Source organism: Musa acuminata, unplaced genomic scaffold, assembly GCF_036884655.1.
Source record: "Musa acuminata AAA Group cultivar baxijiao unplaced genomic scaffold, Cavendish_Baxijiao_AAA HiC_scaffold_1139, whole genome shotgun sequence".
NCBI lineage: Eukaryota > Viridiplantae > Streptophyta > Magnoliopsida > Zingiberales > Musaceae > Musa > Musa acuminata.
Genome location: NW_027021351.1, coordinates 3,352,631 through 3,377,819, shown reverse-complemented (window position 1 = coordinate 3,377,819; position 25,189 = coordinate 3,352,631). Strand labels below are relative to the sequence as shown.

Here is a 25,189-nt window from a genome sequence, read left to right as displayed (position 1 = left end):
AAAAACGTTTCACATGCATGAGCACACCTACAGCCAACACCTTATATGATTTGGTTTAGATGTTTGTATGATCTTACCATTGATATTAATATCCAAATTGTCCTTGACCTAGCTTATGAATAACTATCTTGAAATGATATTTACAGGCACATCAGAACCATTAGATACATCACTTGTTGTTCGGTAACCAAGTCCTTTTATATATTGTCAATCTCAGTCATATATATTGTTGTCAATCTAACTTTTGTTTATCATCTCATATGCGTCAAATCACCACGAGAAGTAAAAGCGCAGAAGAATATAAATTATGATTTCTGATAATGCATGGTTCAAGTGCTTGGACTCAAAAAGAATAATTAACATTTTTTCCCGAAAAGTACTCATATCCTCTGAACATAAGATTATAAGATTGACAGTTATGCATAATATCTCAAACATTTCATTACAATAATCAAGTCTTTGGAATTATTGGAGCTTATAGCAAATTAGTGTAATCAAATTAGTGTAATCAAATTATAACATTATGGTAAGTTCATTTAGCTGCTTGTTCTTCGTGTCTAACTTGTGTAATTAAAGAACCATAATTACGGTATTGTTCATTGTAATTTCGCTTCTATAGATAATTAAACTTGGATCTTAATTGGGTTTGATTTAGTCTAATAGTCTTTTCTAGCGATGAACACTTTTACTGGACATCTGTGGTTAAAATTGAGAGTCAGTTTAATCAAAATTGTAATCGAAGAGTATACAGAGTTAATTACTTCTATAGTGCAAATGAGTCTTTATGTTTGTTACAATTTTTTGAGATAACTACAAACAGATTATAGCACTTTGTACCCTTTATAGAAGATCAAGGCTTCATCCCTTTCCAAATTTTCATTAGTGATTCAGCCTCAAAAGAACTACCCTAAGCAATGAATCGCGTATACCCCCCCACATTACGCGGTTCTCTGTTTGATTTGGTAAATAAAGGAAAGACAGGAGAAAACCCTAGAGTTCAAGAAATCCCCTTTCTCCACGCGAGGCATGAACAATGTACAATCCGTATGGGAGAAGAAATTTCAGCAATCATGGAGTGGAAGGTCTGCGTTTACCTGAGGGATCCCAAGTTGTAGCGACTGTGGAACAGTAGTGCAGCGGATTGAGTCGCGTCCTGGTACGCCAGGTGGTTGTCGATATGCCTCAACTCCAGCGAAGATACGAACGGTGTTCCCGAACCAATGTTGGCCAGGCATATCGACAGGGAGTCGGACGGGGCGGCAGTAATAATCTCGGCCCCGTAAAGTGCGAACACCTCGGTGATGTTGATGGTTTGCCGGAGGTTGACACCGACATAGAGATGGAATAGCAGCGGTGGGGCGACGGAGTCCCCAATGGCTTGGCCGTCGTAGTTGCCGTGAACGAAGGAGGCCCTTACGAGATACCTGTCCCCTTCCTTCAACCCGGGAATGGTGTAGCAGTTGCGAGTTCCGTCGGGAAAGCTTCGAACGGTGAACCACGTACGTACCTTTGTAGAATCCTCAAAGTACCTGTCAGTGAGTCGGACGTTTTTTCCCGTATCGATGTATCCTTCATCGACTTCGTACTATATATATATATATATATATATATATATATATATATATATATATATATATATATATATATATATATTTGAGCAATATTAAATTTGAGCAATATTAAAGAGGTTAGAATATTATCATCTTAATAGCCATATTGAAAGGGTTTATTTCGTCTATAGATATTTTATGTGTCTTTAGGAGGGAGAATAAGATGGAAGCATACTTTAATTTCTCCTGAAAGAAAGATATAAATTATTTAATATTTATAAAAAAAAGATATACAAGAAGAGTTGTGCCTGAATAGGGATATGACTAAGTCTTTAACTGATCTTATATAATGAAAATTTTAATTTTCTCTTTAGAGATAGACGAATGTTGTCAAATCATTTTAAATAGAAAAAATGATGATAATAGGTTTATTAGAAAAAATCTGAACTACCATATAATAATTCTAAAATGATTAAGAAAGATGAGTATCGATATGTCATTATCTATAGTATTTCGAATCCCAGCAATAGAAACTTTTAGCCAAAGCTCAAAATCACATCAAGTAATCGAAAGAGGAGAAACAAATAGATTTCCTGAAACACATCAGCTAATTCCTGGAGGAGAAACTAACAATGAATTCAGAAAGTGAACAGATGCCACAAAAATACTATTAAAGAACTTCTATTTTATAACTATATCAAATATTGCAACACCTTTTTTTTTTTTGGTTCCAACACCAAAAATTAGATAGACCTATTAAATCCAAATATATGCAATACAAAATAGATACATCAATAATGTCTACGTATAACAACAACGACATATTGAGTTCTCAAATACAAATTAGTTCACCAAAGATATCCCACTAATAGATTATTACATCACAAGTCTCAAGAGTTTGAACCATAAATGATTTAATTTATTATCTCGATGTATATCCAAATTCAGTCAACTCGTAGGTATCTGAAAATTTTTAACAATAAGGATATAAGCAACCACAACTTAATAAACACCAAAACTCATATATTAGCAAAGCTTCTCATGGATGCATTTTATAAAACTATACACTTATATAAAGGGCAAACATAACTTTACATGCTTTTCAAATCACAACTTTTTAGCTTAATAAACACATAAGATAATATAATTTTTTAATACATTTGCATAACAAAACATAAGTGGATAGATTTCATTTTAATGCCAAGATTATTAATAATCAATCATGAATCAGTATAAGTATAACTAAGTCTTCATATCTAAATTCATCGATAGTCATAACTATAATAAAGGGCATATATTAAAATAAAAGTCGAAGTGCTAATGGCCATGACCATATTATATTCTTGTGACAAGGATAAAATCATATTTAATCTCCATGGTATAGGTAATACATTTATCTTTATGTCAGACCAATGTACAACAACAATTAATAAAGTTTGAATCAAAACCAACGAATCGAGAACAATTAACCATCATTTAAAATAACATATTGACACCTTATTTGAAATATGTCCAACAATATAGTATTAGAAAATATAATAATTAAATATTTTACTTATTTTAAACAAATGCAATATCGAAAAGCTTATTTTCAAAAGCCAATTTAACGTTTGCAAATCACATAACTTCATTATTAACAAATATATTATTAAATTGGAAAACAAGTTAGACATAATCATTCGATACTTACGTTTATCATAGATTATTATAATTGATATAGTGATCAAAACTCTCCTTCTTTTCCAAATCATTCGAATAATATAAACCAATCCAATAAACAATCATAATATTTTCTTTCTTATGTGAGAATGACTATTTTTTTCTCTAAAATCACAACATACTCAATAATTTTAGAATAATTAATCTATAGCTCTATTTACTCTCTGATTGGTAGGGAATGAATAGGAATTCAAAATCATACATATATATACTCTTTCAAATTTAAAACTTACTCTCTTGATATAAAAACAACATCCTTATTAAATCTCACACCTATTTTATTTTTTTCTCCTCTTTTCTTCCGTCGCCAAAGCCACCCCTCTCTTCCTCTAATTTATTATTATTTCGAAAGTAATGTGTTTGTTCCTTTAAAATCAATATACCATATTTTTGAACTATATCTTTATACGAAAGACTTGGTTGTAGTTCTCTTCTTTTTCTAATATTTCTCTGCTTGAAAACTATGAGCTAACTCTTGGATGATGTTATAATTATGCAAACGCTAAACAACCACATTACATACAAAATTGATCTCAAACACCATAAATATAGCAGCCCATCCTTTCTTAGATCAACAATACAAATTCTTTTTTCATTGATCACAACCAGCATCTAGGAATCCAAAATATCATATAAATAAAAAGTATACTGATGACATACCTTCTCCTCATCTACCGTAAAGCCTAGGATCATCCACACTAGAAATTTTAGGATTAACGACTCAACAATCGTGGAAGAATTAATTTCCATTGCACCCAAACCCAATCATACACATCATCGATGAAATGGAAATAAGCATGCCTCCATGCGTCCTTGAGGAAGAGAATACCACAAAATATCCAAAATCCCATCACAAATCCTAGTACCATGCTAATATAGAACCATAGCCAATTGGAAATCTCTTTCTCGTGCTCTTGTATATCAATTTGAGTTGTTTTATTATCAGAACAACTTTTGGAAGTGGGTGGTCCACATAAGTCGGCATTACCCATGTAAATGGATGGATCATTGAGTGTTTGAAGTTGACGACCAGATGGTATCATTCCCGAAAGATTATTATATAACAAATTCAAATAGCTCAAGAAATATAAAGCCGATAAGGTCCCAACTGACATTTGGTTAAATATACTAATCTGAGTTGGAAAGGGGGAACCCAACTCTGGCCAATTGATATGGTGATGGAGTTGTCATACAAGTCTAATACTTGCAATCTTGTAAGATTCTCCAATTGAACTTCTGAAAGGACACCTCCAACAGAATTTCCAGCGAGATACAATTCGGTGAGATTAGAGAACTTACCAACGGAGGAAGGCATGGAACCGTTGAATAAATTAGATCGGATATCCAAAATGATGAGATTCGTCATTTGCTCCAGCCAACCGCTCAAATTTCCTGTCAATTGGTTGATTGCCTCCTAGATCAAGAAAAGTAAGAGAACCCAAGTCTCCAATTGTATCGGGAATAACGCCATAGAACCCAGATTCATGAAGATCAAGATGGGTAAGACTACTAATATTCCCCAACCATTTGGGTAAGGTGGAGTTGAAATTATTAGAGGAGAGATCAAGGACGGTAAGAGAGGAGGTGAAGTTGACGTGGACAACATAAGCTGGGATGGTATTGAGACTAGCGGAATACATACTTAACACTTGGAGGGATGGCAGCATGTTCACGGATGAGAACCAATCTGGGACATCGGTTAGGTTCAACCCGCTCAAGTCCAGGTGCTTCAAGGACGTGAGATGGGAGAGCCACTCGAGGTTGTCAACAGGTATTCCTCCCATGAAATCTGTAGAAGATAGATTGAGGTATCTCAGTTTCTTGAAGGAGCCGATGAATTCCTGTATGCGGATCCCGCTGAAATCATTGAAGCTAAGATCCAAGTGCTCCAGATGTGATAAAGCAAGCAATGACGAGTTCATCCTCTCACCGCGTAATGCCCAATCAAACGTATTCCGGAGGTCGAGCCTGACGACGTGGCCAGTGGTGGTGTCGCAGGTCACTCCCTTCCATGTGCAACAGTGGTGGCCTGTCCAAGAAGATAGCCGGTTGCGGGTGTCTCGGACACCAGCTTTGAAGTCCAACAGTGCCTCCCTCTCCAAGCTGAAACACCCACTTGTCACCGTGGCCCGGTGGAGGAGGAGGGCCAAGAGGCACAACGACAATGATGATAAGAAGCGTAAAGGGAAACCCATGGCGCGCAGTTTGATCTCCCTCCCTACCGAACTACCTACCAATTTATCCATGATATATAAATTGGGCATAGCTCACTCAGCTTGCTTGCTATGTGTGGTTGGAATAATAAATTAAACTTTATGGTTAGATAGAATTTTGATTTATGAATTCTATCCAAGATATAATTAAAATTGAAACCTTAAGTTTACCCTTTATAAAATAAGGGCTCATGTAAAGTAATACTTTAGGTATAAAATTTGAGATGAGAGATGAATTAAAATAGATTAAAGTTTTTATATTAAATACATAATTTTGAATTTTGAACTCGCTTCCTTATTTTTCTCTATCGTCACTTTCAACATAACATCATGTGACGTAAGAGTGAGGGCCAAGTTTTTGTTCCATCATCGTAGGGGTAAAATGATAGATACCTAAGGATGAAAGTCGTCATGATTAATACGGCTTTTTGGAAATTGATAGCATCGGTCTCAATCAGTGGGATAAGTACTGTTTGACATATGAGCGACTAGCAACAAATAAAACAAAAAACGTGGGGTTGTCTTCTTTAAATTTGATTGATGCAGAGAAAGATGAACGGTGAGAAACCTCACATCCCTAAGATGAGCTAGCATTCCAAGGATTCCTTTTCTACCTACTGGTCTATACGTCGCTGGTCAAGAAGACTTTGACTTGCGGTAAATTAGAATTTAGATTAGAGTTCTAAATAGAAAAATTAATTTTTAGTAAATTAGAATTTATTTCTGTGTGTATATATATATATATATATATATATATATATATCCTGAACACTATGAGAGTGTTTTGGTCCTCCTTTCACACATCATCTTACAAATGAATATTATTTTAGTATTACTTTTTATTCTTCTGTAGGTTGGTCATCTTCTTCTTATGAACATAAGGATGCGCCAAACAAACTACAATTTGACTTGCGATTAACATCTATCATTTTCTCTTCTTCTTTCAAGTGAATATTGGCTCTCTCAAATCTTAAGCAGCACATCAAGCATAATTTAGTGTATAATCTTAACGAAACTTGCATGCGATGGTTGAAGCTTGAATTGTCATAATGACAATTTTAGGACAGAAAGTGCCTCATCTGCAGCGTAATATGTTTTCTAGAGGCTAAAAGAGGACTGTATTCCCCCTCTTTCAGAAGCATCCTCTTGGTATAACTTTTTTGTCTAGGAAAGACGTCAAATAACATCATGGACGAGCGTGCTTCATACGGAAAGATATACCGAAGAAAGTTAATTGGGATAGCTACTCAACTCGATCGGGTAACCATCCACTTAGGTGAGTGGGCAAGACTCGAGAACTTTACAAGTCTTCCATGTCTACTGGTGAAATGAAGAAGATGACTTGCATGCTGTGTGGAAGAAGTTGGCATTTATTGGAGTTGATTCCGTCGTCGATTGGGCTGACAGGTCAAGTCTTCTTCGTGCAGAAGTGGAGATCAAAAGTAGTCCATGGAATCGGAGAATTTTGCGTGCATCCCTTTCCTCATCAGTTGCTGCTTTATAAACCATGAATGTTGGCTTTGTGATTTCACCGGCCATACACCTCCACCTTCTTCCTGTTCTTCTGATTGCAAGTGGGGGTTTTTAACATGGAGAGGGAGGTTTTGGAATTAAACTTATTAACTTATCATAAAGAAATTCAATTTGTATCAAGAGAAAAAATAAATTAAATATCTAAGAACAAATCAAAAACTATTGGTTAGAGGTTTTTAGAAAAAAATGATTTATTTTAAATATAATTGATATAATGTATCTATGGGACTATATAAACCTTGGGTCATGAAACATAAAGTTTTAAAATTGTGAAGAGTTTTGAGTGAAAGATAGAGTATTTTGCCTTGTCCTACTTTTCGATTGTGTGATAGCCATCATCTTACTCTTCCATTGTGTGATAGTCATATCTCTTTTTACTATCAAGTTCAACATTTGATATATGACCTCTTCTTCAAGCATCACTCAATTCTAAATCTTTTGATTAACAAAAGAAAATCATGACATGTGATAACAAAGAGATTTTTTCAACTGCATAGCAGATGAAATTTTCTCAACTGCACGAGGAAATCTCGCTGCTCCATTGAGGAAATCCTCTCATTCATCATATATAAATAGGCACCATATAATACTAATTGAGATGTGTTTTCCTTGTTTCTATCATTTCACTCTTCGTTTTATCAATATGGTAAATCTAAATGAATGTTCTTCTAAGCTCTCAAGATGTATGAGAGTTTGTAGAATATGAATTTGTTGAATCAAGTTCAATAGAATGAGCAATCACTATAGAAATAAGAAAATAACTTAAAAGATAGAAGAAAAGAGAAAATGACTTTGTTCACAATCTTTTAAGGGCTTGATGATATAATGTTTGAAGTCATCACTCTAGTAAATGCTTCAAAAGTATTTGGTGGTGTGGATCAAGTAAAATAGCTTCGCCTATAAGTTTTACTAGTTGATTTTATAAAATTACAATAAGATATTTCTGAATCTATTTATAATTACTTCTCAAAAGTCATTTCTATTGTTTATTAAATGAGACAAAATGGGGAACATATACATGATGAAAGAGTAATAGAAATAAAGTACTAAAATCTCTATATCCAATTTTATTTTTATAGTGATTAAAGAGTTTAAAGACTTAGAACAAATATCTTTAGAAGAACTAATAGGTTTTCTTCAAGTTTATAAACAAAGACTTACAAAAAGAGGAGAAGAAAAATATATATAGTAAACACTATAAACGTTTACTCTCGAAAATAAATGTAAATTAAAATCTCAAAGAGAAAAAGGTTATGGTTGAGGATAAAGAGGAAGAAGTTACAGAAATCATCAGACCAATTAAAAATCTCAAAACAATGAAGGTGATAGAAAAAATTTTAGCCAAAAAGGCTAAGGTTATGGTTGAGGATGTGGCCGAGGCTGTGCACGTAGTAAAAATTCTAAAAGGTCTGAAATTCAATACTATGTTTACAAAAGGTATGGACATACTCCTAATAACTTATAATAATAATTTGAAGAAAGATTAATCTATGACATAGTATCAAGTTTTGTTGAGAAAGAAAAGAACCAAAATCAAGTTTTGTTAATAACTTGTAATAATTTGAAGGAAGATCAGTTTAGGTTACCTAGTATATACAGGAGCTTCAAATCACTTGTGTGATATCAAAGGACTATTTTCAGAAATGGATACAAGTAATTCCAAGAACATTACATTTGGTGACCTATCTCAAAAACTAGTAAGAGACAAAGGTAAAATTTTTCTTAGATTTAATAATGATAAAAAAATACATGTTTCAAATGTTTATTATGTTCCTAATATAAAAAATAATATTATGAGCTTTGGGCAACTACTCACATGTGAAAATAGTGAAGAACAAAATGTTTCCTTTACATTTATGCATATTTGATTGGTCAAATGATTTTAAAACTGATATTGAAACCATTTCTACGTTATGGTATCTTAGATATACGTACTTAAATTTGAGACTTTGAAACTTCAAGTATAATATGGTGACAATAATATCATGAAATTGATAGCCCATCAAAGTTATGTGAAGTATATGTACAAGCAAGAAAGAAATACTTTCAAATTAAGAAGAATAAAAAGAGTATGACATCGACTTGATCTAGTGCACTTTGTGGCTCTATCAATCTAGTATCACTTATAGGAAGTATGTATGTTTTTTTACTTTTACTGATGATAATAGTGGCAAAACTTAGGTTTACATGTGGAAAAAAAAAAATTTAAGTAAATTCAAAGAATTTAAGAATTTGGTTGAAAGTCAAAGTGGTTGTAACATTAAATGTTTAAAAATAAATAAGGATGACGAATATTAAAGAAATTTAAAAGTTTTTTATAGAAATAATAGAATTTTACATCAATTCACCATATCATGCATGCTTCAACAAAATGGTATCTTAGAAAGAAAAAATAAGGCTATACATAATATAGTCCGATGCATATTGAAGAAAAGAAGAATTCCTAAAGAATTTTGGGGAGATGCTATTGCTTGTGCAATTTATTTGCTTAACAGGTTTTCGATAAGGTGAATTGATAATATTACACTAGAAGAAGTATGAAGCTTATAGAAATCAATATATGTTGTGGAGGTCAATATGTTAATTGGGTAATACGTTGAATGAGAGGACGATGCGGCGAAGGGTCAGACAAAACGCTAGATAAACCAATGACATGCCAGATTCATGCTTTGTAATTAATTATATCTTGATTGAAGTAGTTTATGGTATAATTAAGTTGGTTTGTAGTGAAACTATACCAACTTAATTAAGGGCCCATTGAACCTGATCTAGGACTAAGTTGGGCTCATTCAATGACCCAAAAGTTGGGTCAGGCAATGATATTGCTAGACTAGGCAGTGGAACCACCAGAGGCTCAGTCTCCGAGATCTAATCTCTCAGGATGTCAGGTGGTGGTATCGCTAGACTGGACGGTGGTACCACCTAGTGTCAGATAGTATTGGCGGTTGTACTGCCAGTACCCTAAAGACTTGGGATGAGACTATTTTTTACTTCAAATTTGAATCCATTTGGAGCCTATAAATATCTCACTCATCCCTGCTCAATTAATACAAAACAAAATTGTGTAAAAATGCTGTTATAATTCCTTAAGAGTTCCCTTTCTCTAGCTTTATGTTTTAAATTCAATTTGAGAGAAGGGTAAGAGAATTATAAAGATTATCTCGTAAACCTATAAAAATGAGAAAAGAATTGTAAGAGGATAGTTGGTCTTCATCCGTTGAAAGAAGATAAATAGTGGAAGCCAATGACCACGGAGGAGGAATCAAAAGTAGATGTAGATCACAATGACCAAACTACTATAAAATTGGTGTGCACTTTCTTTATGCTCTTCATTACTATTGTTTTCTGTTTTAATTGATTATCACTTTTTTTTTAAATCGACATCATTTTTTCAAAAGCACTAATTCAGCCTCTTTTAGTGCCGATTCAATCCTAATAGATCGTATCCATTGGACTAAGTGACACCTTTTTTTGTTGCTCCAACAAAGCTGATAGGCCTGTAACCAGCTCCAGAACAACTATACATCACTTTTTTCAGTCAGCTAGGAGGAAGCAAAGTACTTGAAAAAAGAAATGTATCAATGTAGTACTTGGTAACTACTATGATACTTTTGGAGAAGAAAATTAAGAAGATTGAATATTGTTTTGACTTCACTCATACATTAATTTAACATTATTCCTATTTTGTAGCTTTAAAAGGGGCAAAAATAACCATCCCAGAAAGGTGCAACAATTGTTAGTGATTCTCCTCTTGGAATTGGAAAGTTAGCTAAGAAGAAATCTGCATCACATTTGGAAAAAGAACATTTTTTTGTTTTTCTTCTCATTGTGATTCTACATCATTCTCTTTTTCATTTAGTTGCCAAAGGAATTCTTAGATTCTCTATAAAACAAATTAAACCGACTTGTCAGTAGAGGGGCAAACAAGGAAATCCTGAGCAATTCACACTGCAAATATTATCTGGCAAACTTCTGTGAAGTAGAAAACATACTCGGGATCTATGTATCCTGGAGTGCCAGCCACAACATCAGTAGATACGTGAGTCTGGGCATCGGTCAGGAAAGGCTTTGACAGCTCAAAATCTGCTACCTTTGCCTCAAAGTCATGTGTTAAGAGGATATTGTTAGTCTTCACATCTCTATGGATTATAGGTGGCACACATCCCTTGTGTAGATACTCCAGACCTGTTCAGATATTGTTCAGTGGAACAGAAAGTGAAAATTTGAAAAGATATATAAAAAGCAATACCAATTGTAAGATCACCTTGTGCGGTTTCCACTGCTATCTGAATTCGTTCTCTCCAACTTAATGTTTGGCTATTTCCAGTTTTATCTGTAAAATGAACTCCAGAAATTCAGCATAACGTAAAATTAACTCAAGAATATTATGTTGCACAGTTCTGTAAGGACCGGATGAATTTGACAATGCACTAAAGATTCTGAATATGTCTCAGATACAGTCAAGAACATTTTATCTATAGAAAAAAAGGTGCAGTTACGAATCTAAAATGTTTATAAAAAATGAAAAATCGTACTGGATAAGTCAGTTACACTAAGCTCCAGAATCTTGACAAATAATGATCAGGGTACTGTTTTTGCTAGAAGAAAAAAAAAAAACTAACATGATAATATCTTATCAATTGCATTAATTCAATCCAATGGTAATGTATGACAAATCAAGAGAGAGAAATTCTAGGTATAGAATGAGAAATATACTGTCGAAAGATACAACATTTTCGGGTAAAGCAACTTAAACTGGATTCAATCTTCTCCAAGCATACAGTAGCTCAGATCATAGAATACTATTCAACATCTTTTTTACCTGAAAGATGATCTCTAAGACTTCCACGAGCAGCATATTCATAAACAAGTCCAAGTTGATTGCTGTCTCTACAGTACCCGATCAAAGACACTAAGTTCCTGTGATGGACCCTCGATAAGAGAACAGCCTGCAACCCAAAGTGGAAGATATATACTTAATTTCATCCATAACCTATTTGTTCATTAAAATGCTAGTCCACCAAAATGCATTCATATAGATTGCATACCTCGGCTTGAAACTCTTTCAGCCCATGTGATCTGGAGCCAGAATTTGCAGACAAGGACTCCTCAGATGATGTCCCTTTGACCATCCGATGTGAGTGCAAAAGTTTTACTGCTGCTTCAGTGCCATCATGCAATCGACCATGGTAAACATTCCCAAACCCCCCCTTTCCAAGTACAAGATCAAAATTGTTGGTGATGGCCTTCAATTCATCATATGTAAATCTATGGGTTTCGGGTATAGCAAGCGCGTCTTAATTGGCGGTGCTATTATTTCATTAAAAGAAACAAAAAGAGTGCTGTTAACACTGCTTCTCATTGTAATGAAGGTGAAGTTGCTAGTACAGAATTCCAAAACATGCATCCACAAGTCACTTGTAACCTCCAGAGAGAAATTTCATGAGCTATGATTCATAATAACTCATATACCTACCAATGATCACTTTCCATTGTCTGTATGTTGATAGCATACAAGTAAATGAAGGAGTTAATTTAGAAAAGTTGTGTAGATAATTCTAAAACAGACTCTATAATAATGAGCGTAAAGAACATTGATGAGCCTAAAACATACTTTACAAATATAAAGGTGAAAAAGTTAGCTAAAAATTAACTGACTTAATTTTAGGCAATCACACTTATATGCAAGGTTTGTCAAGCTTTGGTAGAATGGTAGATAATAAATTATTATTTATCAACCCACTAGTTGTTTATAAGTTTGTATTACACATGGCCTAAAAATTGACTCATTTAATCTTGATCTATTTGATAAAGAACTTAGCTTTATCAAAAGTTTAATCTCAGGCAGAATTTAGACAAGACTAGAATTGAAAAAGATCAGCATAATTACACCCCAAATCAGAGTTGGGAAGGTTCATCATAATGAATGGTCTTATGGAATAGAAACTTCCCTTGAAGTAGTGTGTGGTATCAACCATAAGCTTACATCTGTTTTAGCTGTTCGCTCCAACTAAACCAAAAAAATATTTAGATAAAAATAGTTGTTTGGATGCTAACAACTATGACAGATACAGTAACCAAGCTAGAAATCTTTGTTTTACGAGTCTCACTTTTGTTACCCTCGATAAAAGAGAAAAAAAATCTTTTCAGCAATAAAAGAAGTTATTTATCTCTATGATATCAGAGAAGACATGCCCTGATATTATACAGATAAGAGTTCTATCTCACTTCTAACATTGCCTTTTTGCTGAAGAAGAAAAGGACATTATACAACAAAATTGTATGTTTATAAGCTATTACTTGCTTAAAACCACTTACATAATTTTGTTGTAGATTTTTTTCTCCTCAAGAAGAAGAATAAAAGCGATGATAGGAGCAGCAGTATTATCAGCGCAAGGATGACAGCAATCAGCACAATGGTGAATTTAGCAAGCTTCCTTCCTTTGCTGCCAATTTGACATGTACTATGACAGAGACATATATCCGGATTGTTGTCCACTCTTTGCAGAACATAAAGTTCATAAGATATTAGTATTAGGTAGAAGGAATTGTGGGAAGATTTGGGATGTTAGACTACAGCACAAACCTCAACTCAAGCAATCCTTTTGATTGTCCATCACACAAAGAAGCTGGAATAGGCCCATTGAGTCGGTTATTTGACAAAATTCTGCAAAAAGTTTGATCTTGCTCAACCATTAGCATATAATATGTGGAGAAAGAAGCCCTGAAGCATGCGCACGACAAAGTTGAAGTTTTCAACATTGAAAACGCATGCACCATGTGAAATGTGTAAGAGAGAAAAATATGTTCTTACAGCACATTGAGTGATGTCAATTCTTCTAAAGAGGGCGGTATTGGGCCTGTTAAATCATTGTTTGACAAGTCCCTGAGACAAAATACATGGATTACATTAGTTAATGATATGTTTTCATAAGAAATTTCATTAAAAAAAAAAGTAGTTACATGTTGATCTATATAACTTTGGTCCTTGGAAACCAGATTTCATGAGTAAAGCCATATTAGAAGCAAAACACAACAATAGTGTTGCGGTTTAGTTCAGTTGTTATAGGATAAGGTTAAAGAAAACCCGAAGCTAGTGCTTTGGTTTGTAAACTGGTCCATCTGCATTCCTAATTTTGGCAACTAACATGAAAACACAAAAGCCTTCTGTTTATGAAGTTAGAAAAAGGAGATTAGAAGTGAATAAAATACACATGTAAAAGGGTAACAAGTCAATTTCATGCAACATCTACAAGTTGTTCTATAGTTGTCTGCATGATGTTGCTAGCCAGCAGCCTCTGACAATAAATTTAGAAACTTACAAATAGTTAAGGGCCTTCAGATTAGCCAAAGCATTTGGTAGAGCACCATTCAACCCAAGATAAGAGAGGTTTCTGTTAAAGAAAATAAAGTAGAAATCATTACATCAGAATCAGTGCTTTTTATTGATGTCTTTTAAAACAACCAAATCTTGGAGCTTACAATGAGGTGACTCTTGGGGTACCAGAGCTTGAGTAGGTGCAATTTACTCCACTCCAAATGAATTGCTGCGGAGCACAAGGATCACCCTGCCATATCTTCATCTGATATAATTTCTTTATCCCCATCATAGCATCAACTGTTAATTTTACTGGTTAAGCCAATATCTGATATGCTATGCAGAGAGAAATTCTTATTTACTTCAGGAAAGAGATAGCTTCGGTACAGATCAACCATGGTCCACCATACTGAATTCAAGCTATTGTGAAAAAAATCCAAGGTTGGCATGTAATTGGATGCATGCCATGTAGATGATTATTGTAGCCCCCTCGGAAAAAAATTTAATATTCATTTCAAAGTAGTAAATGGGCTCCATGAAGCATTTTGACACAACTCTGCCCGGAAAAAGCGTTTCACATGCATGAGCACACCTAGCCACACCTTATATGATTTGGTTTAAACGATAGAACTTTGATCACTGAAAATCCTGATGTTTGTATGATCTTACCATTGATATTAATATCCAAATTGTGCTTGACCTAGCTTATGAATAATTATCTTGAAATGATATATACAAGCACATCAAAACCATTAGATACATCACTTGTTGTATGGTAACCCAGTCATTTTATATATTGTCAATATCAGTCATTTATATTGTTGTCAATCTAACTTTTGCTTATCATCTCATACATGTCAAATCACCACGAGAAGTAAAAGCGCAGATGAATATAAATTATAATTTCTGATAATGCATGGTTCAAGTGCTTGGACTCAAAAAGAATAATTAACATATTTTCCCGAAAAGTAGGCACATCCTCTGAACATATGATTGACAGTTATGCATAATATCTCAAATATTTCATTGCAATAAGCAAGTCTTTGGAATTATTGTACACTCCAAGTTGACCAAATGAATCCCTACGTAAGTTCCAGTAGACTGATTATTTTAACAAAGGTGGCAGAAAATGTGCTTCATTTTACCTATGCTACAACAAAATAAAGGAAAGAGACAATATATTCATCTTCAACTTAATATGTAAACTTCAAATCAGCAATCAGCTAAATAAGCAAACAACTTATTGTATATGTTCAGGTAAGACACCAGTGAAATGGATAATGCACTGCCAATAACATACTACACTTTTTTCCTTCAGAAAATGGATCAAAGGGGGGGGAAGCATGAATGGTCACATTGCATGTTAGTCTTCAAAAGTGTGCAGGTAATTAATAAGAAAAACACAGTTCATCTTGAGGGGAAAAAAAAAAAGAAGCAGATGATACAAGTTATTGGCCGGACTAGAGCGATGGATGTCCAAAGTAGTGGTGGGATAGCATACCATCGGCTGGATCTGTTGCCAAAACTGAAAGATTAATAGGAATGTAAACCTCAGCAGCATTGAGGATGGGGGGAAGGGTGGAACAGGCCACCCTTGTCAGATTAAAATAACCTTTTAAACCTGGGTACGCCAGCCGATGGATGAAATGGACATGAGTTGCCAGTAGATATGCAGGACTGATGTTATCACTATCGGGTTCCCCATCTGCTCTCACCTGAAAAATTCTACTTCCATTCCCACTTAAATAGTTGAAATCAGCAAAGTGCAAATAGATATAGAATGTTGTTTGAACACTCGAATTGAGGCCATAGTGCAAGAAATATTGCAATGTAAAATTATCTGCAGCAACAGTTGCAGTCCCCATGACCACGCCTGGGACCTCATAAGCATCACCACGAGTGGTCTTGATTCCCAAAGTACTGCTCGTAAAATACCATGTTTCACAACCAATATAACTGTTGCAAGGATCCCATGTCCTATCATATTTATCTTCTGGATACCTGTACAGCATGAAATTTGTTAACCAATCTATATTATTAATACAGATATGATTTTGATAGACTCAACCACTTTTCAAAGGCATAATAAAGAGAGATTATGCTAGTCGTGTTCCTTAAGACTCCTCCTTCGCCACACACGACAATGTTAATCATTGTCCTCATCGAGTTTGCTGTCCTCTCCCAAATTGTGGTAATTATCTATCTCCTGGGATCTCCTATTTCTGATCACTTATTTGTATCAGATACATGTGATTATTTCTGGTAATCAAATATAATAGGTTTATTAGAAAAAAATCTGAACTACCATGTAATAATTCTAAAACGATTAAGAAAGATAAGTATCGCTGTGTCATTATCTATAGTATTTCAAATCCCAATAATAGAAAATTTTAGCTCAAAATCGAAATCACATCGAGTAATTCAAGGAGGAGAAACTAACAATGAACTCAAAAAGTGAATAGATACCAACAAAAACACTGTTAAAGAACTTCTATTTTATAACTACCTCAAATATTACAGAGACTCCTTTTTTGAGTTCCATCACCTCCAATTACATAGACCTATTAAATCCAAATATATGCACTTTATGCAATATAAAATAGATACATCAATAATGCCCACATATAACAGTAGTAGTGACATATTGAGCCCTCAAATACAAATAAGTTCACCAAAGACATCCCACCAATAGATTATTACATCCCAAGTCTAAAGAGTATGAACCATAAACGATTTAATTTATTGCCTTGATGCATAACCAAATTCAATCTATTCATAGGCATCTGAAAATTTTAACAACAAGGATATTAGCATTAGTAAACACCAAAACTCATATACTAGCAAAACTTATCATAAATACATTTTAAAAAAGTATACACTTATATAAAGGGCAAACATAACTTTACATGCTTTTCAAATCACAACTTTTTAGCTTAATAAGCACATAAGATAATATAATTTTTGAATACATTTGCATAACAAAACATAAGTGGATAGATTTCATTTTAATGCCAAGATTATTAATAATCAATCATGAATCAGTATAAGTATAACTAAGTCTTCATATCTAAATTTATCGATAGTCATGACTATAACAAAGGGCATATATTAAAATAAAAGTCGAAGTGCTAATGGCTATGACCATATTATATCCTTGTGACAAGGATCAAAATCATATTTAATCTCCATGGTATAGATAATACATTTATGTTAGACCTAGAAAAAACTAGTTTATGAACTTATGACGAATGTACAACAACAATTGATAAAGTCTAAATCAAAACCAACTAATTGAGAACAATTAACCATCATCTAAAGTAACATATTGAAACCTTATTTGAAATATGTTCAACAATATATCATTGAAAAATATAATAATTAAATATTTTAATTATTTTAAACAAATACAATATCGAAAAACCTATTTTCAAAAGCCAATTTAACATTTGCAAATCACATAACTTCATTATTAACAAATATATTATTAAATTAGAAAACAAGTTATACATAATCATTCGATACTTACGTTAATCATAGATTATTATAACTGATATAGTGATCAACACTCTCCTTATTTTCCTAAATCATTCGAATAATATAAACCAATCCAATAAACAATCATAATATTTTCTTTCTTATCTGAGAATGACTATTTTTTTTTTTAAATCACAACATACTCAATGATTTTAGAATAATTAATCTATAGTCTTATTTACTCTCTGATTGGTAGGGAATGAATAGAAATTCAAAATCATACATATATATATACTCTTTCAAATTTAAAACTTACTCTCTTGATATAAAAACAACATCCTTATTAAATCTCACACCTATTTTATTTTTTTCTCCTCTTTTCTTCCCCTGCCAAAGCCACCCCTTTCTTCCTCTATTCTATCATTTCCAAAGTAATGTGTTTGCTCCTTTAAAATCAATATAGCATATTTTTAAACTATATCTTCACGGAAGACTTAGGTTATAGTTCTCTTCTTTTTCTAATATTTCTCTGCTTTAAAACTACGAGCCAACTCTTGCATGATGTTATAATTATGCAAACATCAAATAGAAGAAGATGGTAAACAACCACATTACATACAAATTGATTAATACTTGTCTTCAAACACCATAAATAAAGCAATCCATCTTTTCTTATATCAAGTACACAAATTCTGTTTTCATTAATCACAGCCAACCAGCATCTACAAATCTAAAATACCATATAAATAAAAAGTAGAGTGATGACATACCTTCTCTCCCTCTATGGTAAAATCTTGGATTATCCACACACGAAATTTTGAGATTAAAGTCTAAGTAATCGTCAAAAGATTAAATACCATTGGACCCAGAACCGATCATATATATCATCAATCATATGGAAATAAACATGCCTCCATGTGTCTTTGAGGAAGAGAATACCACAAAAGATCCAAAATCCCATCACATATCCTAGTACCATGCTGATATAGAACCATAACCACTCGGGAATCTCCTTCTTGTACTCTTGTATAATATTTTGAGTTGTTTTATTATTGAAACAACTTTTGGAAATTGGTGGTCCACATAAGTCAGCATTACCCATATAGATGGATGGATCAATAAAAGTTTGGAGTTGATAAATTCAAATAGCTTAAGAAATATAAAGCCGATAAACTCTCGGGAATGCTACCAGAAAGATCATTTATCGATAGATCAAGGGATTCTAATGAATTCATTCCTCCTATCTCCCAAGGGATTTTACTTTGTAAATGATTTCTTGACAAATTTAAGTTCTTGAGTCCTGCGAGGTCTCCAATTCCTTTTGGTATCTCTCCGGTTAGTCGATTGTTTGAAAGATCCAAACTTTTCATAAGACTTATGCTGCATCGTAAATAATGAAGATCTTGTCCCTTTGTAAAGACATCTGATTCATAAGAACAAAATGCATAATATTGTGATGTCAATCTCATGGTACTTAAATTACCAATGTTGTGAGGTATTGAACCAGAGAAGTTGTTATTAGCAAGATCCAATATTTGAAGTTGTTCAAATCTAGCAAGTTGCCAAGGAATAACTCCAGAAAACATATTTGAACGTAGACGAAGTACTGCCAGTTGTTGTAGATTTTCTCCCATCCATAGCATTATATTTCCGACAAGATTATTTTGAGCCAGATCAAGAAACCATAAATTTGTACAATTTTTCAATGACAAAGGAACCTCACCCGAAAAACTGTTATTTTTCAGTTGCAATAGCATAAGCTCACTTAAAAATCCGATCGTGTATGGAATTTCACCCGAGAAGTGATTGTTGTCCAATTTCAAGATATAAAGATTTCGTAATGATTTTCCCAGACAATAAGGGATCTCACCAAGTAATTTGTTGTTCGAAAGGTCAAGGTATTCGAGACCACCTGTCCATTGGCAGATTGATGAAGATAAGCCACCATCAAGCATGTTATCAGAGATTGACACAAATCTAACATAGGGCCATATCGGCAATTGCCCTGTAAAGGAATTATTGTAGAGAGATAGAGTATCAAGTGTAGATGGTAGCATCGTTGGTAATGGACCTTCAAATCTGTTGGAATCCAAATATAATCTTTCCAACTTGGTGAACTTTAAAGAAGATGGCAGCTTGCCTCCTATTTGGTTGTTGCTCAAATCTAAGAACCAAAGATTTTGTAATGATTTTCCCAAACAATAATAAGGGATCTCACCAAGTAATTTGTTGTTCGAAAGGTCAAGATATTCGAGATATGTCCATTGGCAGATTGATGAAGATAAGCCACCGTCAAGCATATTATCTGAGATGAACACAAATGTAACATGAGGCCATATCGACAATTGCCCTGTAAAGGAATTATTGTAGAGAGATAGAGTATGAAGTGTAGACGGTAGCATCGTTGGTAGTGGACCTTCAAATCTGTTGGAATCCAAATATAATATTACCAACTTGGTGAACTTTAAAGAAGATGGCAGCTTGCCTCCTATTTGGTTGTTGGAAAGGTCTAAATATGTGATGGTAGAAGATGAAATATTCCAAAACCAAGCGGGCATTGTCCCTGCAATTTTACAATAATCCATGGATAACACTTGGATCTGTGTTTGGAACTGCAACCATTCTGGAAATTGAGGTCCCAACTGACATTTGGTTAAATCTACATATCTGAGTTGGAAAGGGGGGACCCAACTTTGGCCAATTGATATGGTGATGGAGTTGTCATACAAGTCTAATACTTGCAATCTCGTAAGATTCTCAAAATGAACTTCTGAAATAACACCTCCAAGAGAATTTCCAGCGAGATACAATTCGGTGAGATTAGAGAACTTACCAACGGAGGAAGGCATGGAACCGTTGAATAAATTAGATCGGAGATCCAAAATGATGAGATTCGTCATTTGCTCCAACCAACCGCTCAAATTTCCTGTCAATTGGTTCCTCGACATATATAATTCTTTCAGTCCGCCCAAGTCTCCAATTGCATCGGGAATAACGCCATAGAACCCGGTAGCATGAAGATCAAGATGGGTAAGACCACTAATATTCCCCAACCATTTGGGTAAGGTGGACTTGAAATGATTATAGGAGAGATCAAGGACGGTAAGAGAGGAGGTGAAGTTGACGTGGACAACAGTTGCTGGGATGGTATCGAGACCAACGAAAGACATACTTAAAACTTGGAGAGAATGCAGCATGTTCACCGATGAGAACCAATCTGGGAGATCGGTTAGGTTCAACCAGCTCAAGTCCAGGTGCTTCAGGGAGGTAAGATGGGAGAGCCAGTGGAGGTTGTCAACATGGGATGTAAAATCTAAAGCAGCACGTAGATCAAGAACGTAGAGGCTCGAAAGGTTCCCCAGCCGAGCAGGTATTCCTCCCATGAATTGTGTAGAAGATAGATTGAGGTATCTCAGTTTCTTGAAGGAGCCGATGAATTCCGGCATGCGGATCCCGCTGAAATCATTGAAGCTAAGATCCAAGTGCTTCAAATGAGATAAAGCAAGAAATGACGAGTTCATCATCCTCTGACCGCGTAATGCCCAATCATCTGTAGTATTTGTGTTTCGGAGGTCGAGCATGACGACGTGGCCAGTGGTGGTGTCGCAGATCACTCCCTTCCATGTGCAACAGTGGTGGCCCGTCCAAGAAGATAGCCGGTTATGGGTGTCGTGGATGCCGGCTTTGAAGTCCAACAGTGCCTCCCTCTCCATGCTGAAACACCCACTTGTCACCGTGGCCCGGTGGAGGAGGAGGGCCAAGAGGCACAACGACAATGATGATAAGAAGCGTAAAGGGAAACCCATGGCGCGCAGTTTGATCTCCCTCCCTACCGAACTACCTACTCCAAGCCGCCACAGTCAGAAGAACAGGATGAAGGTGGAGGTGCATGCTATGTGTGGTACCCATTATCCATGATATATAAATTGGGCATAGCTCACTCAGCTTGCTTGCTATGTGTGGTTGGAATAATAAATTAAACTTTATGGTCAGATAGAATTTTGATTTATGAATTCTATCCAAGATATAATTAAAATTGAAACCTTAAGTTTACCCTTTATAAATAAAGAGCTCATGTAAAGTAATACTTTAGGTATAAAATTTGAGATGAGAGATGAATTAAAATATATTAAAGTTTTTACATTAAATACATAATTTTGAATTTTGAACTCGCTTCCTTATTTTTCTCTATCGTCACTTTCAACATTACATCATTTGAGGTAAGAGTAAGGGCCAAGTTTTTGTTCCATCATCGATAGATACCTAAGGATGAAAGCCGCCATGATTAATACGGCATTTTGGAAACTAATAGCATCGGTCTCAATCGGTGGGATAAGCACTGTTTGACAGACGAGCGGTGACTTGATTGATGCAGATAAGATGAGTGGTGAGATGCCTCACATCCCTAAGCTGCATTCCATGGATTCTTTTTCAACACGTCCCTGGCCAAGAAGACTTTGACTTGCGGTAAATTAGAATTTAGATTAGAGTTATAAATAGAAAAATTAATTTTTATGAACATAAGGAGGCGCCAAACAAACTACAATTTGACTTGCGATCAACATCTATCATTTTCTCTTCTTCTCTTCTTTCAAGTGAATATTGGCTCTCTCAAATCTTAAGCAGCACATGAAGCATAATTTAGTGTACAATCTTAACAAAACTTGCATGCGTTGGTTGAAGCTTGGATTGTCATAATGACAATTTTAAGAAAGAAAGTGCCTCATCTGCAGCGTAATATGTTTTCTAGATGCTAAAACAGTACTGTATTCCCCCTCTTTTAGACGCATCCTCTTGGTATAACTTTTTTGTCTAGGAAAGACGTCAAATAATATCATGGACGAGCGTGCTTCATACGGAAAGATATACCGAAGAAAGTTAATTGGGATAGCTACTCAACTCGATCGGGTAACCATCCACTTAGGTGAGTGGGCAAGACTCGAGAACTTTACAAGTCTTCCATGTCTACTGGTGAAATGAAGAAGATGACTTGCATGCTGTGTGGAAAAAGTTGGCATTTATTGGAGTTGATTCCGTCGTCGATTGGGCTGACAGGTCAAGTCTTCTTCGTGCAGAAGTGGAGATCAAAAGTAGTCCATGGAATCGGAGAATTTTGCGTGCATCCCTTTCCTCATCAGTTGCTGCTTTATAAACCATGAATGTTGGCTTTGTGATTTCACCGGCCATACACCTCCACCTTCTTCCTGTTCTTCTGATTGCAAGTGGGGGTTTTTAACATGGAGAGGGGGAGGTTTTGGAATTAAACTTATTAACTTATCATAAAGAAATTCAATTTGTATCAAGAGAAAAAATAAATTAAATATCTAAGAACAAACCAAAAACTATTGGTTAGAGGTATTTAGAAAAGAATGATTTATTTTAAATATAATTAATATAATGTATCTATGGGACTATATAAACCTTGGGTCATGAAATATAAAGTTTTAAAATTGTAAAGAGTTTTGAGTGAAAGATAGAGTATTTTGTCTTGTCCTACTTTTCGATTGTGTGACAACCATCATCTTACTCTTCCATTGTGTGATATTCATATATCTTTTTATTATTAAGTTCAACATTTGATATTAGGGCTTAGGTTAAGTTATGACATCTTCTTCAAGCATCACACAACTCTAAATCTTTTGATTAACAAAAGAAAATTATGACATATGTGATATCAAAGATATTTTCTCAACTGCATAGCAGATGAGATTTTCTCAACTGCACGAGGAAATCTCGTTGCTCCGTTGAGGAAATCCTCTCATTCATCATATATAAATAGACACCATATAATACTAATTGAGATGTGTTTTTCTTGTTTCTATCATTTCACTCTTCGTTTTATCAATATGGTAAATCTAAATGAATGTTCTTCCAAGCTCTCAAGATGTACGAGAGTTTGTAGAATATGAATTTGTTGAATCAAGTTAAATAGAATGAGCAATCAATATAGAAATAAGAAAATAACTCAAAAAATAGAAGAAAAGATAAAATGACTTTGTTCACAATCTTTTATGGGCCTCCCGGTGATATAATGTTTGAAGTCATCACTCTAGTAAATACTTCAAAAGTATTTGGTGGTGTGGATCAAGTAAAATAGCTTCGTCTATAAGTTTTACTAGTTGATTTTGCAAAATTACAATAAGATATTTCTGAATCTATTTCAAATTACTTCTCAAAAGTCATTTCTATTATTTATTAAATGAGACAAAATGGTGAACAAATAAGTGATGAAAGAGTAATAAAAAAAAAGTACTAAAATCTCTATATCCAAAGTTTGATTTTATTTTTATAGTAATTAAAGAGTTTAAAGTCTTAGAACAAATATCTTTAGAACAACTAATAGGTTTTCTTCAAGTTTATAAATAAAGACTTACAAAAAGAGGAGAAGAAAAATAAAGACTTACAAAATAAATGTAAATTAAAATCTGGAAGAGAAAAAGGTTGTGGACAAAGAGGAAGAAGTTACAGAAATCAGACCAATTAAAAATCTCAAAACAATGAAGGTGATAGAAAAAATTTTAGCCGAAAAGGCTAAGGTTATGGTTAAGGATGTAGCCGAGGCTGTGGACGTGATAAAAATTCTAAAAGGTCTGAAATTCAATGCTATATTTACAAAAGGCATGGACATACTCCTAATGACTTATAATAATAATTTGAAGAAAGATTAATCTATGATATAGTATCAAGTTTTGTTGAGAAAGAAAAGAACCAAAATCAAGTTTTGTTAATAACTTGTAATAATTTGAAGGAAGATCAGTTTATAACCTAGTATCTAGATATAGGAGCTTCAAATCACTTGTGTGACATCAAAGAACTATTTTCAAAAATGGATACAAGTAATTCCAAGAACATTAAATTACATTTGGTGACCTATCTCAAAAGACTAGTAAGAATCTAAAATTTTATCTATAGAAAAAAAGGTGCAGTTAAGAATCTAAAATTTTTATAAAAAATAAAAAATCATATTGGATAAGTCAGTTACACTAAGCTTCAGAATCTTGACAAATAATGTCATGACCCGAGCCTGATGGACTAACTAGCATATCAACTTTGTTTGGTCTAAACCAGTCCATCTGCTAACTTTCGATGTGGGACTAATCAGGGGTGTTACAATCAGGTAACCCTTTCCTACTCGAGCCCCCTCACCATGCCCAAATGCTAGGTCGACTCTGATACCAAATATCATGACCCGAGCCTGATGGGCTAACTAGCCTATCAACTTCGTTTGGTCTAAACCACTGACCAAAATGCTTAAACTGAAGTTGATAGTAGTACACTCATCAGACCCTTATAAGCCAATCTTAATATTGCCCACTTTCGATTTAGGACTAATCAGAGGTGTTACAAATAATGATCAGGTACTGTTTTTGCTAGAAGAAAAA

At 34.2% G+C, this 25,189-nt stretch overlaps 3 protein-coding genes across 4 annotated transcripts; all 3 read right to left on the bottom strand.

Moving 5' to 3' along the window:
• Nucleotides 1-2,220: 2,220 nt before the first annotated feature.
• LOC135671459 (receptor-like protein EIX2) lies at nucleotides 2,221-5,526 on the bottom strand. Of its 2 annotated transcripts, XM_065179604.1 has the most exons (3): nucleotides 5,200-5,521; nucleotides 4,569-5,058; nucleotides 2,221-2,513 (listed from the first exon to the last, which is right to left on the bottom strand). In XM_065179604.1, the coding sequence occupies exons 1-2, from the start codon at nucleotides 5,513-5,515 to the stop codon at nucleotides 4,601-4,603; spliced, it is 774 nt and encodes a 257-aa protein (XP_065035676.1). In that variant the 5' UTR covers nucleotides 5,516-5,521; the 3' UTR covers nucleotides 2,221-2,513; nucleotides 4,569-4,600. The 2 variants fall into 2 exon arrangements, with proteins under 2 accessions (XP_065035676.1, XP_065035675.1); XM_065179603.1 differs by having other exon boundaries at nucleotides 4,569-5,526.
• Nucleotides 5,527-10,785: 5,259 nt separating this feature from the next.
• LOC103973042 (probable LRR receptor-like serine/threonine-protein kinase At1g51880) lies at nucleotides 10,786-14,230 on the bottom strand. The gene is made up of 5 exons (XM_065179519.1): nucleotides 13,334-14,230; nucleotides 12,064-12,325; nucleotides 11,838-11,964; nucleotides 11,280-11,348; nucleotides 10,786-11,200 (listed from the first exon to the last, which is right to left on the bottom strand). Exons 2-5 carry the CDS (start codon nucleotides 12,145-12,147, stop codon nucleotides 10,959-10,961), a joined length of 522 nt encoding a protein of 173 aa, XP_065035591.1. The 5' UTR covers nucleotides 12,148-12,325; nucleotides 13,334-14,230; the 3' UTR covers nucleotides 10,786-10,958.
• Nucleotides 14,231-14,503: 273 nt separating this feature from the next.
• Nucleotides 14,504-21,663, bottom strand: LOC135671413 (receptor-like protein EIX2). The gene is made up of 2 exons (XM_065179518.1): nucleotides 18,578-21,663; nucleotides 14,504-16,334 (listed from the first exon to the last, which is right to left on the bottom strand). Exon 1 carries the CDS (start codon nucleotides 21,611-21,613, stop codon nucleotides 18,923-18,925), a length of 2,691 nt encoding a protein of 896 aa, XP_065035590.1. The 5' UTR covers nucleotides 21,614-21,663; the 3' UTR covers nucleotides 14,504-16,334; nucleotides 18,578-18,922.
• Nucleotides 21,664-25,189: the final 3,526 nt, after the last annotated feature.